Consider the following 20,606-nt stretch of genomic DNA (forward strand, 5'->3'; position numbering starts at 1 on the left):
TGTAGGAGGTAGAGCGTTTAGCTACCAAGCTCCTGTGTTATGGAATCCCGACCCATGTTAAATATGCTGACACAGTCTCTTCATTTAAGTCCAGGCTTAAAACGTTCCTCTTCGAAATCGCTTATGGTCAGAGTAGTTAGGAACAGAAAGATAAACCCACAGCTTCAGCTACGCTGCCCTAGGAGTAACTATGCTGGGGGAAGTATGACAGCTTGAGCACTATCCTCTTCTTCTTCTGACTACTTATGCTATCAAACAATATTTATTTTTTGATTCCACTTGCAAACTGTTCACCGCCTTCTTTTCTTTCTCTCACTCCTGAGGACCTGTGGACCCAGATGCCCCTCCCCTGGTGAAGTGGTCCCTGCCCTGTGTGGACGGTCCCTCATCTGCCTGAAGAGTGGCTCCAGTTCGCCTCAGTCGGTCCCTCATCTGCCTGAAGAGTGGGTCCAGCTCGCCTCCGACGGTCCCTCGTCTGCCTGAAGAGTGGGTCCAGCTCGCCTCCGACGGTCCCTCTTCTGCCTGAAGAGTGGGTCCAGCTCGACTCAGTCGGTCCCTCTTCTGCCCGAAGAGTGGGTCCAGCTCGACTCAGACGGTCCCTCATCTGCCTGAAGAGTGGGTCCAGCTCGACTCAGACGGTCCCTCTTCTGCCTGAAGAGTGGGTCCAGCTCCAGTCTCCTTGTGTCCGTCTGTCCGTCTGTGAGAGTCGGATCTCTCCTTCACTGGAACTCCTCCAGGTTTCTACGCTTTTTTCCCAAAGAGGTTTTTTTGTAGTTTTTCCTGGCCGAGAAGGAGAGTCTAAGGACAGAGGACCCTGGGACATCGTCCCTCGCCACCACAGACATTGTCTGACTTCATCGCCACCACAGACATTGTTGATTCATTTCTCCCTGTGGCCCTCAGAGGCAACTGTTGTTGTGATTTTGGGCCTTACAAAAATAAATTGATTTGATTTGATTTGATGACTTTTATGCCAGTTTTTGAAGGTTTTTACCTGACTTTGATGCCAATGGATCTACAAAATTAAAGAGTGGAAATGTATCTAAAGGCATTAAACTTCAAGTGTGTGTAGACCCTCTTCAAGTGTGGGGGCCAGCCCAGTCAAACCAGTAATACACTTGACAAACAGTATCAGCTGAAACCGCTGCCCCAATACCAATACTTCACTTGCTCTTGTTCGGAAGTTGTTCCTCAAGTAAAACACATGAATGTGTGTTAACTGTTAAGCTATAGTTTAGCAGCTAGCTAGTAGCTCGTAGCTAGTAGCTTGTGATTTGTAACTTCTGTAAAAAAACAATGAATAAACCAGACAAGTTGAGTTTATTTCAATCTACAGTTAAGCCTTGTGTTTGATAGTAGTCCTTGTTCAAGTGTCTTCAATTTAATTTAGCCAAGTAGCTTGTGTTATGCTAGTATAACATTATGCAAATATGGCACGGTTCAGGTCTGGACCTGAACCTAAACCTCTGGATTCGAATCTGGACCTGAACCTGAACGTGGGTTTAGGTATACATCCCTAGTGTCAAGTGATTGTATTTGGTCTTCTTTGGTTAAAATTACATTATCTCATATTGTAAAAATCTCGCCTGTTGTTTTCCAAAACTTCCAAGCTAATAATGTTGAGAATTTTGAACCAACACCTCTATTATAAAGACAGCAATTACCCTTCATCCCAGAGAATGGGTGGAGAAATTTCCCCATTGTCATTTTCCAATATATACGTCTCAATGTCCTTCGATGTAATTTTTATAAATTGAGGGTCATTGAGTAGATTACTCAATGACCCTCACCAAAGGTGAGTTAATCCAGATCTACGGTGATGTAAATAGAGGCACGATCGCTTAGATATTGTACCTATTGCACATTTTTGACCTGTTTTTGTTGAAAATAAAAAGGGGGAGCTTTTACAGTATCCAAAGTAAACGCACTTCCATTAATAGTTCATAGTACAAATCTGCCATCTTTATCTTTGTGCTCAAAACTGTTCTAAGGCTATTCTGCTTGAGATCAATATGGCCACTCCCCAATTATGTTTGGCCCTATACGAGAAATAGTCTGTTATAACCAATCGTAGTTAATTCTTTAAATTCTAAGCCATCTGGTAGAAGGACAAATCCTCCTGAGCAAAAGGGTTTAACCAGGAGTTCCATCAACAAAGAACCAGAAAATACAGTTGTAACAGAATAACCAATAGAAACAAATCACCGGCAGACTGTGCACAGTGACCCTTGTCGTGTCCTCACTTCACCCTTGACTGTTGCCTTAACAACCAAACACTTGGCTCCAAAAATAATAAATATAAAAAATAACTGCATGGACTGGCAGTAATTATTGTGGCCCCGGAGATGGCCATATTATACGACAGCAGCAGCCTGGAAGATATGCACTGCAGCTGGAATCGCTGCAGGAGATGCTCTCCTCTTTCACACACACAATCATTGAGCAACTTAACTAAAGGCTGAGGTGACGTTCAGATATGTGCATTCTACTTGAATGATTTTGTGATGTTTATTTTTTTACACCCCATAGGGCTATGCTATATTATATCATATCATTAGCAATCTACCAATGTAGTCGCATTAGTGTGTGATATTATTATCAAGGTATACAGTGCATCAGGGATGTATTCACAGTGCTTCACTTTTTTGACATTTTATTATGTTACAGCCTTATTCCAAAAAAGGTTATATTCATTATATGCCTCAAAATTCTACAAACAATACCCCATAATTACAACTTTGTTAAAAATACAAAACCCAGTTGATGAACATGATTTGGAAAAGTACACACCTCTATATAAGTCTATATAAGTCCTGCAGTTAACATCGCATGTCAGAGCACAGATCAAGGGATGAAGTACAAGGAATTGTCAGTAGACCTCCAAAACAGGATTGTATCAAGGCACCGATCTGGGGAAGGGTATAGAAACATGTTTGGAGCATTGAAGGTTCCTTTGAGCACAGTGGCCTCCATCATCCGTAATTGGAAAAGGTTTGGAACCACCAAGACCACCTGGCCAAATTGAGCAATTGGTGGAGAAGTACCTTAGTCAGGAAGGTGACCATGAACCTGTGGTTACTTTGACATATCTCCAGCATGTATTTGTGGAGAGCAGAACCTTTTTCAGAGCGTTTAACCTTCTTACAGTGCTATTGGTACCTCATATGTGCCCAAAGTGTTTTTTTGATTGATTCCTGCAGTCTTTAGCTAGAGAAAAGTCTCTCTCCTTCCCATCGGATGAGCAGACCGACGGGGCCTACTCACTAGGATGAGTCAGCCTGGTGAGTGTTGTAGCACGCTTCCCTGTTTCAGCCCATCCTCCCGGAAGCACTCTGTACCTGTATCATGCACTGTGTAGCGGCGCATGCCTTGGCCTCTGTTTACACCCCCACCGTCTCCACACTAGGCTCTGTCACGGGTTGGGCGGGGGAGACAGATCGCTCTTTGCGAGGGTGGGGGCGAATCTCAAACTAAGCTAACTCTTTGGCTTGAATAGCATGTATCATATCTGGAGGAAACCAGGCACCGCTCATCACCTGGCCAGAACCCTTGCAGCAGCAGGAAGTGTGAGACTAGTATGCAGCAGTGTACAGAGATATCTTTGATGGAAACCTGCTCCAGAGCGCTTTGGACCTCAGACTGGGGTGAAGGTTAATCTTCCAACAAGACAATGACCCTAAGCACACAGCCAGGAAAACAAAGGAGTGGCTACAGGACAACTCTGTGAATGTCCTTGAGTGGCCCAGCCAGAGCCCAGATTTGAACCGAAGTAAACATCTTCGGAAAGATCTGAAAATGGCTATGAATCACTGCTCACCAATAAAACTTATTGGGGTTGGGAGGTTCTGCAAAGACAAATGGGAGAAACTACCCATAAATAGGTGCGCTTGTAGCATTATACTCAAAATGACTTAATTAGGCAAAGGTGAAGGATATTATTTACCTTCTTTCGCGTTCATTTTGGAATAAGGCTTAATGTAACAAAATGTGGAAAAAGTGACGCACTGTGAATACTTTCCAGATGCAATGTATGACGAAATAGCCTTTGCAGTATTAGCAATTAGTAATATTAGTAATACACTATCAGCATGAGGAGAGAAGGAGCCCCATCCCAAGCTTGACTGTGTCGAGGGTGTACACAGAGAGGATAGAGCGGGGTGAACAGAGAGGAGGCACTGACCCGATTTTGACATTGTCTAGGGTGTGGCAGGGTGTCCCGTACACAGGCACCTTCCCCATGATGAACATCATGACCTCAGCTCTCTGGTAGTCCGGCAGGTTCCCCCCAAAAAAACCTGAGCAGAAGTACAGAAGAGGAGTGGGTAAACGTACATGTTAGGATTTACTTGAAGGATTATTGCCAAACCATGAAACACCCCACCATTGAATAGCACCACTTTGAGTTGGTGAGCTCACCTATGGTCTGGATGATGGCGTTCTGCACGTAGCGCTCCTCGCTCTCCTTGCCTCTCTGTCCTGATGACATGCTGATGGCAGAGTTCCTCCTGGAGTCCCCTCCCAGCTCAAAGTCCACGCTGAGGCGCAGGTGTTTCAGGAGGGTGTTGAAGACCTCCAGCACCGTGGGACCTGCAGCACAGAGAAAAAGCTAGAGCCTGCACATTGGAGCGGTCATGGACATGGACCTAAAGGGCTAAGGCACCAGGGAGCACACATTACTAGGCTAAAGCAACAGGACTGCACCCTTTAACTCAAGGCAGCAGCTGAATTGTACAAAAAACCACAAAAGGTCCTATATTCTGCATACATTTTCCACCTTCTTTCAGATTCTAAAGTAAGCCAGTAATGAACTTTGTTATTATTATTATGCCATTAATACAATTAATATTATATTTATATATAAATCTGTATAGGCTTAATAACGATGAAAAAATGACTTTTTATAGTCGATTAGTTGATTTCAAGTTATTACTGTAAGTAGATACTATTAACTTTATTTTGTCCATATGATGAAGTAAAATCTGATTTACTCCAGCAAATATATATAGTAAAAGAAGACAATGTTCATTGTTCACTGATAATGGCAAAAAAACTTTATTAAGGTCAATGAAACAAGACAAAAATCCAATTCCAGGTTTGATTTGATGGTGTAATGAATTCTAATGTGACAACAATCTGTCAAGGCATTTTGGCAGAATATAGGAGCTTCAGTTAATACTTTGAGTGACTCTAGAGTAGAAAGAGGGCTCGGCGGGGTCCTCAAAAGCCCCACACACTTCTACACATGGACCATACCCAGCCACAGGTTTGGAGGGGTCACGCTCTCCACCTCAAAGGTGTCGCTTTTCTTGGACGACTCCGGGATCATGCCTATTCAGGAACAAAGTGTTGTTTAAAGCTCAGTGGGGGCCCAAGGAAAGATGCTGTCATGGGGCCACGTTTTTTTGTTTGTTGCTTTATTAGACAGGAGATTCATAACGTGAAATGTGGATAGGGGGAAAAGATATTTAGCAAAAGATCAATTGACCCCAACAATCTTTCAACAAAAATGCTTCTCTAAAATCTAAGGTGATAAAGAATATGAAAAAAATAATTTCCTGAACACTCTCAATTTGCCTACCGAACAATAAGAAGCCAAACAATAAGAAGCTAAAATCATATTAGTGGTTCAGTGGTAGAATTCTTGCCTGCCGGGGCCGGGAGGCCTGGGTTTGATTCCCGGCCAATGCAACTTCCATTTTTGCCCTTTGAGTAAACTGCTGTTGTGATTTTGAGCGTTCCAAAATTAAATTGAATTGAAAAAAAAAAAAAGTGTTGGAAACACACAAGTGCAATCAAGAAATTAAGGAACAATATATTATGTGCGGAGAGCGATAGGTTCTACAAAGAGTGGCATAAAGCTTTAAAAGAAACACTTTCATCCATTAATTTTCTACCGCTAGATCCCGTTAGGGCTCGCGGGGGATTGGAGCTTTGGGCCTTAGGCAGGGTACACCCTGGACAGGGGCCAGCTCATCATCGGGTTAACACAAAGACATAGACACACAGACAACGATTCACTCGGGGATATTTAGAGTTTCCAATCTACCTAACACATACATGTCTTTGAATGGTGGGAGGAAGCCGAAGTACCCATCCAGAGAGCTCATGTGAGGTTGGTCTGGCCCTTGAATCAAACCCATGATCTATAAACGCTCTGCCACTGTGCTCTTCTGATTTTAACAAAACTAAAACTTAGACTTCTAATTGGAAAGAGACATCATATCTCTAATATCTGAAGAAAGGTAGGACCGACTCGAATGTGCTTCATATAGACTTATTCTATTCTGAATGTGGATTATTGTATACACACCTCAATTATACATAACAAAATTAACAAATACTGTATTAATTAATAAACAACAAACCTTAGACAACATTAGACAAACCTTACACATAATGAGTCATAAACAAAAACAACATAACAAAGCTCTAATAATTAGTTTGGATGTTGAGAAAGCTTTTGGCTTAGCTGGACTTATTTTAGACGCTGAACGCATTTCAAAGAGATAACTTAATCATAAAAAAATAAAATAAATAAATAATAAAAAAATAAAATCAATGGTCACTTGAGAGACTCACTGACTCTGGAAAGAGGGTTGAGACCAAGCTTGGTCCCGCTACCTGTTTGGTTTTTACTTGGAACCATTGGCCCAATATATTAGACAATCAAATACAATGCATGACGTTAGAATTGAAAGTACAGAACATAAAATGGCCTGCAGACTATTAAAAAAAAGACCTTGAAAAAACAGACTATTATTCCATACATAAGTCTAAGTCATGCAATTGTAGCGTATGCATCCTCACACGGGCTGCACCAATATTTGTAGGGTATTCTTACTAGTACAAGTACTGTAAGGTTATGAATGTCCTCTCACTTGTGAAAGAGGGGCTATTCAAGGTTGATATCTATTAAAGAATTGTTCAAGATTTCAAACATGACACACTGCATAAGTGTGGATATGTTCGATATCATAATTTAAGAGTAAATTGGGGCACCAGCCATATATTCGGCATTTAACAAAAAAAGAAAATTGGAAGTTTGTGAGAACGTAACCGTGACATTGACCCCTTTTTGGAAATGAATAACCACTTTACCAAAGGTGGGTTATGAAGATTTATTGACCCAATAATCTAACAGATATATGAATTTGGAATATGCAAAGACATGATTGTTCTGAAGCTATCTAGTTGTGTGTTGTGTGAGTTAATTCTAGGATGATATGAACAAAGTCAGAAGTATTGAGGAGTTGGGCCTGTGTTGAGTCCAAGGGCCTGTGTGTCCGTGTCGCCTCCAGGCTTCACTCAGGGGTCACACAGCATACGATTCACAGGCTGGCCAGAGCAGGGCTGCTCTGGAGTTCTCCTTGGCTCTGAGGCGTTCCTCAGACAAAAAGGGCTGTTGCACTGATTCACCGATGAGGCTGGTCTGTAAAGACCGTCCTGGACTTGAAAAGTTGCAAAAAGGTCCTTTGCTTGAGTTTGCATGATGTAGTCTCAATCACGTTTAAAAACGGGCACAACATTCTTAGTTAGGGAAAAGAAAAGTTAGCTTCTGCAGGCATGTCTCTTGGAAAGTCTTTGTCCCGTAGCTTAGCTTAGCCTAGCAAGGCCAGAGGCCCCATCTTCGATTGAGCTCAGATTGAGCTTCCTGGTGGAACTCTCGATGGAGCGCCGTTGGAAAACGGAATGGGACTCTATGCACAACTTTCCTTTGTCTGTCTCTGACTTACCCCTGCGGGGGTTGTATTGTACTTTGGCGCCGTGGCTCAGCCAATCAACACTCACGCTGAGTCAGAGCTTGATAAGGGAAGAAGGTCTGGAGGAATGCAGCAGTTTGCTCCTGCAGAGATGCCATAAATCTCCACACGGGGGTTGTTAGTGATAACACCTTAGCCCGTATTCCTGTCACCATGGCAACATGAAGAGGTCATCTGCAAACGATTGAAACAGATTTCTCTAACTGTTCCAAAGTCTTTTTTTTGTTAAGTTTGTTATTAAATGTTATATCCATATAAAAAAGAAAGCAAATCTGGACTTGTGATCCATTACACTTAGTAGTGCATTTCTGGACATTTAACAATCCCATGTGTTTCATTGACTGTCACACTAACTCCATCACCAGTTGCATGTACCAATATTATCATCATGGTTATGACAATGAATATTTTTCCAAATGGCAAAATTACATAATGGTTAAAGCTCAGATCGAACTGCCAATCTTCTGGTTTGTCGGCAACCCCTTAATCACTGCGCCACTGCTGCCACTAGTGGTTTGTGGGGCCCAAGAAATGACTCTGAAGATCTTAGTCACCCCTCCCTTACACCCCATTTGAACTAGAGTGCCTGCTTATCTCCAAATTAATTCTTATTTTAACTAGTCATTAAAACGAGTTGAGGCTTTTCACTTGATTAGCACTCTCTTCAAACATGGGAGAAGCCAACGGAGCACATCCACAGTCGAATTGAGCTCTTATTAAAAATATATATTATAGGCAGAGGCAAGGCAATTCCTGGTGCGTCACACAACAGGAAAACATGCATTAAAATACAAAAATCACCAAAAAGTGCTAATTAAATCATTTCAGTCATATGAAACAGTTAAACAAAACTGTTTTAGCGTAGACTTGAACATTGTAAGAGTAGAGGCCTCTCACATCTTCAGGAAGACTGTTCCAGATTTTAGATGCATAAAACTGAAAAGCAGAGAGCCCATGTTTAGTTCTGAATCTGGGCCCCAGCAGGAGGCCGGTCCTTGAGGTCCTCAGAGTCCGAGATGGTTCATATGGCACTAGCATTTCCGAGATGTACTTTGTTGCTAGACCATGGAGAGAGTTGTGCACAAGCAGCTTTAAAGTCTATTCTCTGAGCCACAGGGGCCAGTGCAGAGACCTGAAAACAGGACTAATGTGATCGTATTTCCTGGTTCTAGTCAGGACCCGAGCAGCAGATATATTCCAACTATTTTACAGGTGGTTTGGAGAGGCCAGTGAGCAGGAGTCTAAGAAATGACAAATGCATGGATAAGTCTCTCCAAGACTGATTTAGACACAATCGCGGGTGACTGGAGCCCATCCCATTGATTTTGGGCCTTAAGCAGGGTACGCCCTGGACGGCTGCCAGATCGTAGAAAGTAAAGTCCTATGTTGATTTCTGTTGTAGAATTGTGCTACTGTGAGTTGTTTGTGGATCTTATAGAGATAAAACATAACATTGTGGTGTGATTTCATGGTCCGGCCTTCTGACCTTAGCCCTCCGAGAAGTCTGTCCCCCTGAAAAATATAATTGGAGACTCCTGATGTAGAACAGAAGGGTCCCAGAATTGACCCTTTGGGTACCCCACAACTCGGGGGTATGTGGTCTGAAACAAAGTTACTAATTTCAAAAAAGTAGTCATAAAGCTAAATTTGTTTGTTTTCCAGTGAAACTCATGGATGGTATTGTGTCTCAGGGCTCTTTAGCTCAGTGAAATCAATCTTCAGAAACTTGTGCCAATTAGTTTGCCAGGTAGGTCCAATTAAAGGAAAAACTACTTCGGACGTTCCACATTACCAAGAAGACCACCATTTTCAAGCAATATGGGAAAGAAAAAGGATCTCTCTAGTGCTAAAAAGCATGACAGTTGAATGACACCTCCAAACAGCAGCTCTGGGAGGCTATTCTGACACCCTGAAAAGAAGTTCATGCAGAAACTACACAATCTCACAACTTCAATGGAATTGTGAAGCTCCTATCAAATACGGGGTCCTATATTAAAATGTAACTTGACCAGTTAAGATGTTTTGATTGAGAAACTTTTGATTTCAGTAAATATGACTTGCTAATGCTTCTAATTTAACACATGACCATTTCCAGTTCAATAACAATGACATTGTTTGAAACTCTGTTGTGCACAGTCATTTGGAACCGTGCATTTAAAGTTTTTATTATCATTGAAAGGTTTGTTCAATAACGTTTGAATTGTACTCAAAAGGTTGACTTAAAAGTGATGATGACTGTCATTTGTATTGACTATTTACCGTGAGTTCTAATTTTGAGTGAAGGTTTGTGAAAAAATATTGAAAGACGGCTCAGTAGCGCCACCTCAAAAATCAAATAACATGGGGCCAATGGGAGCCCGACGCCAAAAACAGTGGCAGTAAAAAATATGGCGCTCACTCCCAAAACATTTTCATGGGAGGACATATAAAAAATAATATTATGACCCCGCCCTAAGTCATACAGGAAGTCAGCCATATTGGATAAACTCGGCGCTGACAAAAGTGCACCTGGTCATACATTTGGCATTTTCTCTTACAATTTTGATCGAAATCACTTCAAACTTGGCCACAAGACACAAAACCCATGAGCAATTTCGTGTTTTAAATCTGAAGCTGATACGTTTTATGGTATGGTCATAGTGAATTTTGAACAAAATCATAATTGTGTCGGAGCAGGCTAATTTCCGGCACATGTCGGCCTCGGTGAAACTGAGAAAAACAGTGTTTTAGTTTTTTTCCCCAAATTTGTGATTTTCGTTTTTTTGCATTATGTGAAAGTTGAAGTTATAAAGGAGCCCCTCCGTGCTTCAGATATCAGTATTCATTACCTTAAAAGTACACATTAAGCTGTTAAAAATGGGTAGTTTTCGTGTGCCGGGCGGGGGGCGTTACCCTTTTTTCAGACACGTACTGTTTACATATTTCGACCAATCAGTTGCTAACCGCATGGCTACAGCTACTTGCCTCTTCACATGCGGTTGGGGGAGAGACCTTGTTCTCTCCTCTCAGAGACATTACTTACTCTCCAGACTTTCTCCAGAGATGATTACCTGGACTACATTGCAACGGAACTGAGGTACTTTTACTCTAATGGCTTAAAACGCTGTGTTTTAAGGCGGTGCGCACCGGAACAGACAGGAGCAATGCTAAGCTAACATGCTGCTTCAGTGCACTGAATCGGGTTATTTTTCAGCGTTTTGTCGGTACAAATTATATACTCATGTAGTATTTCTTGACCCGTAAGTTGTGTGGGTTGTGTTTTATGTCTGTTTTATGATGCATTAAGTAAGTTTTCGTGGCAAAACCTGGGTTTAGCTCCGGGCTGTGGGGCTAAGTTGGAAGCTAAACTTGCTACCAACCTGTTAGCTCCGTACCAACCGGTTATTTATCTTAACGAAAGGTATTTATATAATGTAAAGTCACAGCGCTATCTTTTGGACAATACAAAAACTCTGTTGCTTGCTCTTTCATGGACACTTTATTGCTATTTCATTGAGATGTGCAAATGTTGTTTAATATGTGTGTCCACTTCCTACACTGGATGTTTTATGCTGAATCTCGTGTTGAACTTTGATTGCAATTTATACAACCATAGATTGTGAACCTTTCAGTATTTCAGTATATGAAACCATTGAACATCTGCAGATTGTACATTTTGTAAATATTGGATTAATTGTATGTTGGTAAACCTTCACTGTAAATATATAAGGCACAGCCACACTTTGATTCACTAGTTTGTATTATTGCTTACACGCACCTCCCTGAGTCAAACCTACCTTCTGATCCAGCCCAGTGGCATATTGACACACATGCTACATGTGGGTTGTGCTTCATGTGTTTGTTTTATGGTGCTGAATCAAAAGTAAATATTTAATTCAACTCCGACTTCTGGATGGTAGAGATGTGATTTGTTAACGTGAAAATAACTTTCACATTCTTGGATTAATACATTTTTATTATGTACTGAATCATCTGTGAATTCTGTTTATCGACAAATGGCAATACACCCTATTCTGATTCATTGATGCTATTCGGGGCCTTTTGTAATCCAAGTATTTCCATTTTAATATAGTAACTTCTAATTCTGATTCAAGTCCAGTTACCATCAATAACAACACTCCTCTTGAGTCTTCAAGGACAGCTGTAGGGGGAGGTGGTGTCAGTGTGACAGGGGGGAGGGCTTATCTCAATGAGATGCAAATGAGCCCCCCTGTGACTCTGGGCTCACTCCGGTGAAAAACTTTGGAGGCCTTTTTCTCAGTGAATGGGTTTGAGAGTTGTATACATTCAAATTACCACAACTTACTCAAATATTATCATGGACATCATTGGAAAGCTTTGAATTCACACTTTCAGAATCTGTGAATAACTCAAAATGTCTCCGGGTAGACATGTAACTGGTTTAGCCACGGTCAGACACAATTTATGGAATTTTTTTTAAAAATTCTACATTTCATAAACATTTTTTGGGGGGAAAGTTTTGACGTAGCCTTTGTGGAGATTTCAAAGCTGAACGCAATGATATGCAAATGTAGTGGCTAGCTAATAAAATGGCTCTCTAGCGCCCTCTCCAAATTTGATTTAAAAATAATCATAAAAGACCATTTATTTGTCGTAGACAGCTGAAAATATTTATAAGGATTAAGTGTGTGATCGGCCACAATGTCAGAAAATAACGTGACTGTAGCTTGACGCTTTATAGGAGAAAAAAATTGCGGAAGAAAAGAGTTTCCGTTATTATTAGGCCCGAGCCGAAGGACGAGTATCATCCCGGCGAGGGATTTATTAAAATTGGATCCGGGGGCTGGAAAAATGCAAAAATCGAGTAGTAAACAAAGATGGATATGCTCGTGAGTGGTATCAAAAATTAGAACTCCGTGAGCTCTAATTTTGAGTGAAGGTTTCGTGAACAAAATATGGAAAGACGGCTCAGTAGCGCCACCTCAAAAATCAAATAACATGGGGCCAATGGGAGCCCGACGCCAAAAAAAAGTGGCAGTAAAAATATGACGCTCACTCCAAAAAATAGTTCATGGGAGAACATGTAAAAAATAATATTATGACCCCGCCCTCATACAGTCATACAGGAAGTTGGCCATATTGGATAAACGCGGTGCTGACAAAAGTGCACCTCGTCGTACATTTAACATTTTCTCTTACAGTTTTCATCGAAATCACTTCAAACTTGGCCACAAGACACAAAACCCATGAGTAATGAAGTATAATGAAGTTTGATCCGATACGCCTTCAGGTATGGTCATCGTGAATTTTAAACAAAATCGCGATTTATGCGAAATTAAAAAACAATTCTACGTTTCCTAAACATTTTTTTTTTGGAAAGTTTTTACGTAGTGTTTGTGGAATTTTTTAAGATGAATGCAATGATATGCAAATGTAGTGGCTAGCTAACAAAATGGCTCTCTAGCGCCCTCTCCAAATTAGATTTTTAAAAATTTGTAAATGATGATTTAATTTTCGTAGACAACTGAAAATATTTATAACAGATTAGGTTGTGAGCGGGCACAATGTGACAAAATCACATGACTCTAGCTTGAGTTTTTATTTCCGAAAAAAATGGTCGAAAAAAGCATTTCCATTATTAGGCCCGAGCCGAAGGACGAGTATCGTCCCGGCGAGGGACTTATTAATAATATTGTATCCGGGGGCTGGAAAAACGCAAAATCGAGTAGTAAACAAAGATGGATATGCTCGTGAGTGGTATAGAAAATTAGAACTCCATAAGTTATAATTTTGAGTGAAGGTTTCGTGAAAAAATATTGAAAGACGGCTCAGTAGCGCCACCTCAAAAATCAAATAACAAGCCCATTCAAAACTGCCGTCTGTCTGCTTCGATTTACAACGAAACACGGTTCGAAGAGGCCCAAAACATCAATGATATTGCACGCTTTACTATAATCAAAATGGTGAAGGTATGTGTGGCATTTGGGTGCAGCAACCGGGAAGATAAACGGAGAGATCTGAAGTTCTATCGGAAACCGATAAACCCGGAAAGAAGAGCGTGATGGACAGCTGCGATAAAACGTTCAAACTGGGAATCAAACAATCACCACAGACTATGTAGTCGTCATTTTATATCTGTTAAGTTACTATTTGTAGTTGAATTGAAATTGTCACTCACTTGTGCGGCGGAGGGAGCTGACAGCTGTTCAGCCCCGTGTAGGTGAGCGAACCCCGGGCATGCAGACTCATGCACCGCTGCCTGCGCTGGAGCTCCGGATATATCAAGTCTATCGTGTTACGCGCACGCTGTAGAATTAACATCAGTTTTATTCAGGCGCGTAGACCCTTTGTTCAAAATTCAGACTTGTGAACCATCGGACCAGTGGGCTTTTGATTGAGTTGATTGATTGCAGCTTTTCTAAATATCAACCTTTGTGTAGCTCATCCAAGGAGTTTGTGGAATCTGAAAGCACTGGGGCCTCCATCATTTACGTTTGAGATCACTTTTCACACTCTATCAGTGCATACTGACAACAAGTGACGGACAATATGGCGGCGCAGTATGTGATCACGTGGTTTTGTGACGTCGGTGAATGAGATCTATAGGATGGCTAGCATGGCTTGGGATAGCATGGCTAGGGTAGGTTGGGGTAGTAGCGGTAGCATGGGTTGGGGTAGCATGGCTAGTATCAGTCGAAATAGCATGGCTAGCGTGGATCAGAGTAGCACAGTTAGTGTCTGTTGAAGTAACATGGTTGAAGTGGGTTGGAGTAGCATGGCTATCATTTCAGAGTAGCATGGTCAGTGTGGGCTCAGACGGGTGAAGTGACACAAATTAGAGTAAAAATATTTGCCATGCATACATTATTCAAAAAAAGGATAGCACAGAAGAGGGTTTGATATGGCCCTGCTTAAGATAAGATAAGATAAGATAATCCTTTATTGTCCACACATGGGGAAATGTCATTGTTGCAACGCAGGTAGATACAGAGGTAGATACAGAGGAAAAGAACAGATAATCTTGGACGCCTGCTTACGTAGATGCAGGAATGTAGGAACTTTTAGTGTGGCAGAGCACTGGAGACCACCTTGTCTGGTGATGATGGAAAGAGGAGAAGCAGGGATGAAGAGATGCATGTGCATGGACATGCAGTGTAGCCTCACAGCTGTCAGGGGCCAAAGAAAGTAAGATGATCAAACAGAGGAATCAGGCACAGAGTGATAACACCTTGTCTCCACCAGGGGTAGCAGTAGACAAGCTGTAGTAGAGGAGGGGTTGAAAGTGCTCTGATGATGTCAGAAGCATGGGAACCAAGAAGTGTAGGAACCAGGAAATACGGGACACTTTCCGGCAAAAGCGTGAGATTTTCTTCTCTTTGGCGCATTGCGGATTAGCCATCCTTTATGTTCCGTCAGCTGGATGAAACACGTAGGGTGCTGGATGAACAAGAAGGCGAGTGAGGTGGCGAGTAAAGGATACCACTTATTACAGAGGTGTAGACGCAGCGGCAGGTACACGCCCCGAAGGCACGCAGTGGAGATGGTGTTCAGAGGATCGTGTCAATCGCTTGCGGGCATTGACAGCGGACATGAAATGGGGAATCCTCTGGCTCACATGACCCTGGAATTGTCAATGCTGGGAGGATACTGGTAATTCCGGTCTTAGAACGCTAATAACGTTAGAATCTGCTGGGTTGATGCTAGCGCTTGTGATGTTAACGGACAGAGGCCTTTAGCTCTGCCTGTCGAGAGAAAAGAGTCAAGCGATAACTGAGACTGGTATAAGGCGGCTTCTGGGTAATAGAGGTGTGGTCCTGTTCACAAACCTCAAATAACATATCAACCAACATGTCCAAGATTATTCTAATCTCCTTTCTCAAAAAATATTTACAGAATGTTTCAAAATAAGTTTGTTGGAAAAAATGAATCACAGTATTTAATAACACCATGTCAGTGCACATTATTCTCAAGAAATAGTTGAGAAATTGTGGTTGCCAGGTGTCTCATCATTGTCATGTGGGATATTCCGACTAGCCATAAATACTGAAGTAGAATAAATAAAGCCCTGCAAATATTTTTCTAAATTAACATACCACTTCACTTAATCGGAATCTGGGACATACAACTCTTGAAATTAAAACAATGTATGGTTACCTTTTAGTAGTAGAACCCTCAAGGTGCCTGCCTAGCCCCTGTTAGAGGACACGAGCTTTGAAAAATGGATCCACCAACAGAGGCTGAGAAGGGAATTTTATTTTATATATGTGTTGTTATATAAAAAGGGGGAGGAAAGAGGGCATAAAGTCTTTTTCACAATGAAACTGTGAAGAAATACCTGTATGAACACTATACATTTTGATATAAAATCTGAATAGAATAGAATAAATCATAGTGGCAGACCAGGCTAGTACAAAGTTTACAGTGGGTGTATTGTGACTGACCCACAGAGCCCTTGGCGGCGATGGCCACAGTCTCCAGGAGAACCTGCACAATGCCCGCTCTGACCCGGGGTGTGTCTTTCTGATGGGTGTCCAGGTGGCACAGGACCTGCTGGATCACATGATGCGAGTGCTGGGCCTGCACACAAACAAAACACTGTATAGTTAGTTACTTACTTTTACTTCACATATATATATACATATATATATATATATATATATAATGTGTATGTAATATGTGTATGTATATATGTGTGTAACTAAACCACTTGGAGAAAAGTGAAACACAAAAATGTGAAATAGCGTAAAACAATAAAACTGCATATGTGTTATTTAAAGGTTGAATGGCCGATTTTTTGGGCATAAATTTGAGTCTTATTTCCTCGTGGCGTGGACTGCCGATTAGTCCTGTCACGTATCAATCATAAAACGCACCTACCGCTCACCTGCAGCCGCGTGCGGCTCGCCCCACATTTCCGCGTGTCTAAGCGCATTGATCTATCATAATATGTGTCTGACCGTGGCTAAACCAGTTACATGTCTACCCGGAGACATTTTGAGTTATTTTATTACATATTCTTAAAGTGTGAATTCAAAGCTTTCCAATGATGTCTCACTCATGTAGATTTGATAATATTTGAGTAAGTTGTGGTCATTTGAACGTATACAACTCTCAAACCCATTCACTGAGAAAACGGGGCTCAAAGTTTCTCACCGGAGTGAGCCCAGAGTCACAGGGGGGCTCATTTGCATCTCATTGAGATAAGCCCTCCCCCCTGTCACACTGACACCACCTTCCCCCTACAGCTGTCACTGAAGACTCAAGAGGAGTGTTGTTATTGATGGTAACTGGACTTGAATCAGAATTAGAAGTTACTATATTAAAATGGAAACACTTGGATTACAAAAGGCCCTTAATAGAATCAAAGAATTAGAATCAGAATAGGGTTCATTGCATTTGTCGATAAACATAATTCACAGGTGATTCAGTGCAACAACAATGGTGCGCTGAATGATTCAACACAAACAACAAAAGATAAGATAAGATAGCCTTTAATGTTACAACGCAGTAGATACAGGGGGAAAGGACAGTAACTTATAGGAAGTTTAAAAAACACTCTTAATAGAAGAACTCTTATAAACAGATGCCAGGGCCAGGTATACGAACTGCAACGGGTCCATGGCTTTGGAGATATGAGATAATAGATATGATATGTACACCACCAGAGTCCAATTACATCAGAGATCACATCCTCATTCTCTTCTTCGTCTGTGCACTCTTCTGTGCTGTGACTCTCTGCTCTTGGCATCAAAGCTGTAAACAAATAACAGGACATTTAAGAAATGGCTAACTATTTCACATAAAACACTCATTAACTATTTTTTTTTTTTAACACAATGTGAGAGTTTCAATATAAATACCTGAAGTGCTGATAACTCTTGATCTTTGGAAGCCGTCTGAAGAAGGGACTCAGATGCTTCTGCCAGTCGAAGTTCTTGACAAACACTTTGCCATCTGCCGTTCCAACAAGCTGTGGGATATTGAGGTGAGACTCAGGAGAGCTGTTTTCCACTACCTGATGACAAGGGCGACAATGTAAAAAAATGAGAACAGAAGAAACATATCTTAAGCAGAGAGCAGCACTGAAGTTTTGCCAGGCTAATGTTTACACATTACAGTAGTCAAATAATATAAACTAACCTCAGCGATGTCTTCCAAAATGTCAACCCTGGTCTTCATGTATGCTCGCTTGATAAGTCCAAAGCCGCAATCAGGGGAGAATTTGGTGTGGCCAGCAATGAGGAAGTGGATGTCCATTGTGTAGTGAAGCTTGGCCCCGGCTGCAGAGGGTTGGACGGAAAGTGTATCTGTAGTAGACAGAGAGAGAGAGAGAGAGATTAGATTAATACATATGACATTTGATTAAGACGTATATGTCTCTATAATTGCTATACTGCATTTGCACTATTATTAGTACTTGCTGTGCAAAGTCAAAGTTGTAATGCATCCTGATGTCTTTGCTTGCTGGCGGTGAGGGTCCGAAAGACAGCACATTAGATTCTGTTGTAGAGATCTGTGCGTGGCCTGCAGCTTCTGATGTGTTGGAGAAGCTGTTTCCACAGTGATCTGAAGCTTGATTTACAAACTGCAGGCTCACCTTAAAAACAGATGTTGCTTATGGTTAATTATACTCTAATCATTAAAACATGAAAATCACCAAAATAATGTTTTACACTTACCACGCTCCTTAGCAGATTTCACGTAGAGACAGGTCATGTCAGTCAGGGTGTCTTTGCCAATTCTGAAAAGGGGAAAAAAAGGATTAGGGTTAACAGTAATATGGGAATAACACGCTTCACAGATAACAGTTCACATTGTGACGTTAACGGTGTATTTAAGATGCAAAACGCGGAGATATTGGGACATCTGCCCTCGGCTAGCGGGGCTAGCTAGCTCACTTGAGATAACACGGCTCGTAAAAGCAAAACACTTGCAGAACAGCACACCAAAACATAAACATACACTCGAGTTTAAAACCGGCGCACATTAAAGTGATTAAAAGCGGGTGTTTTAGTCGCAAAGCTTACCTGGTTCAGCCGTCCTGTTGTCTCTCCCAACACCGTGCACAGAGAGACACACAGGAAGCTGATAATGGCCAGGCAAGCGCGTGATTGGTTCGAGTGACGCAGTGCGTGCGTGACGTGCAAAAGCCACGTGACCAGAAGTGGTATCGGGAGTTGTAGTTTTTTTCTCTTCCCACGCCAAAAAATAACCCGATAACATAGCAAAGTTTAGCTTACAACTTAGCTCCGAATAGCTGCGTTTAGCTCCGGGCTGTGGGGCTAACAGCCGGTTTAGTCCACCATAAAACACACACAAAGCACGACCCACACAACCCACGGGTCAAGAAATACTACATAAGTATATAATCTGTGCAGACAAAACGCCGAAAAATAACCCGATAACATAGCAAAGTTTAGCTTACAACTTAGCTCTGAATAGCTGCGTTTAGCTCCGGGCTGTGGGGCTAACAGCCGGTTTAGTCCACCATAAAACACACACAAAGCACGACCCACACAACCCACGGGTCAAGAAATACTACATAAGTATATAATCTGTGCAGACAAAACGCCGAAAAATAACCCGATAACATAGCAAAGTTTAGCTTACAACTTAGCTCCGAATAGCTGCGTTTAGCTCCGGGCTGTGGGGCTAACAGCCGGTTTAGCACCATAAAACAGACACAAAGCACGACCCACACAACCCACGGGCCAACCCACGCCAAAAAATAACCCGATAACATGGTGATAACAGCAAGTAGTCACATTAAGCCCGTATTGCAGAGTGCACTGAAGCAACATGTTAGCTTAGCATTAGCTCCACCGGAGCAGACAAGTAAGATTCTAAAGTGATCACGAGACCGCCTTAAAACACAGCGTTAAAGCAATAATTCAGTAGTAAAGTAAAAGTGTACCTGAGTAAACAGTTCCGTTGCAATGTAGTCCAGGAAATGTAAGCTCTGAAGACTGTGCTCTGCAGACGGTCTGGAGTAATGAGAGGAAAACACGGAGCACGCAACTGCCATGCGGATCACAGTTGATTGGTGGAAAATGTAAACAATACGTTGGCTAGAAAAAGGTGACGCCCCCCAGGAGAGCAGGAAAAAGACCCGAAAACTCCACATTTTTAACAGCTTAATGTATACGTTTAAGACAACCAATAGTGTTATCTGAAGCACACAGGGGCTTATTCATAACTTCAACTAGCACATTCTGCAAAAAAATGAAAATCACAAATTTGGGGGAAAAAAAGTAAAATGCTGTTTTTCTCAGTTTCACCGAGGCCGACATGGTCCGACAATTGCGGCGGTGGGGCACATATAGTTCCCTCAGTGTACGGGGGAAAATGAAGACGGAGAAAGACTGTTCGAGCTGACTCAGAAGTAGATGGAAATCTACAGGAGACAAGAGATGCGATGTGATCCGTCGCGCTAATAAACAAACGCACGTGTGTGTTGTATCAGTCCGCACGGGGACTCGTCCTCGAATCGTCCTTTGCGCCTTTAAGGTTAAAAGTATAATTTATTATCTTCATAAGGATATGTCCTCCACTGATAACATATACCTACACGCACATGCATACATACACATATAAACAATACAGTGAGGTAAGTAAGTATTTGAACACCCTGCAATTATGCAAGTTCTTCCTCTTAAAAAATATGGAGGGTCTGAAATTTTCATCGTATGTGCATTTCCACTGTGAGAGACAGAAAAAGAAACAACATTGTATGATTTTAAAATAATGTATTTGTATATTATTGCTGCAAATAAGTATTTGAACACCAGGTCAAACATTTCCTGTATGTTCCATTTTTGGAACAATGCCTTGTGTTAGAGAAAGGTTGATTATGTAGGCAAGAGGTTCTGCACTTTCAATTACTAT

At 41.7% G+C, this 20,606-nt stretch overlaps 1 protein-coding gene and 1 long non-coding RNA gene across 6 annotated transcripts in view; both read right to left on the reverse strand.

Moving 5' to 3' along the window:
- Positions 1-20,606, reverse strand: part of LOC140356743 (uncharacterized) — a 522,351-nt gene that overhangs the window by 192,220 nt on the left and 309,525 nt on the right. The window lies entirely within an intron of this gene.
- Positions 1-20,606, reverse strand: part of efr3a (EFR3 homolog A (S. cerevisiae)) — a 150,177-nt gene that overhangs the window by 42,701 nt on the left and 86,870 nt on the right. For 3 of the 5 annotated variants that reach the window (XM_072441923.1, XM_072441921.1, XM_072441922.1), the window contains exons 9-12: positions 16,163-16,298; positions 5,254-5,328; positions 4,417-4,587; positions 4,181-4,295 (exon numbers count right to left, since the gene is read on the reverse strand). In XM_072441923.1, coding sequence (XP_072298024.1) covers positions 4,181-4,295; positions 4,417-4,587; positions 5,254-5,328; positions 16,163-16,298 — 497 coding nt within the window. The remainder of the gene's footprint in view (positions 1-4,180; positions 4,296-4,416; positions 4,588-5,253; positions 5,329-16,162; positions 16,299-20,606) is intronic. The other 2 variants (XM_072441924.1, XM_072441925.1) reach the window with 1 other exon arrangement.

The sequence above is a fragment of the Eucyclogobius newberryi genome, unplaced genomic scaffold, assembly GCF_026437365.1.
Source record: "Eucyclogobius newberryi isolate DKJ021-1_F unplaced genomic scaffold, fEucNew1.0.hap1 SCAF_12, whole genome shotgun sequence".
NCBI classification, from domain to species: domain Eukaryota; kingdom Metazoa; phylum Chordata; class Actinopteri; order Gobiiformes; family Gobiidae; genus Eucyclogobius; species Eucyclogobius newberryi.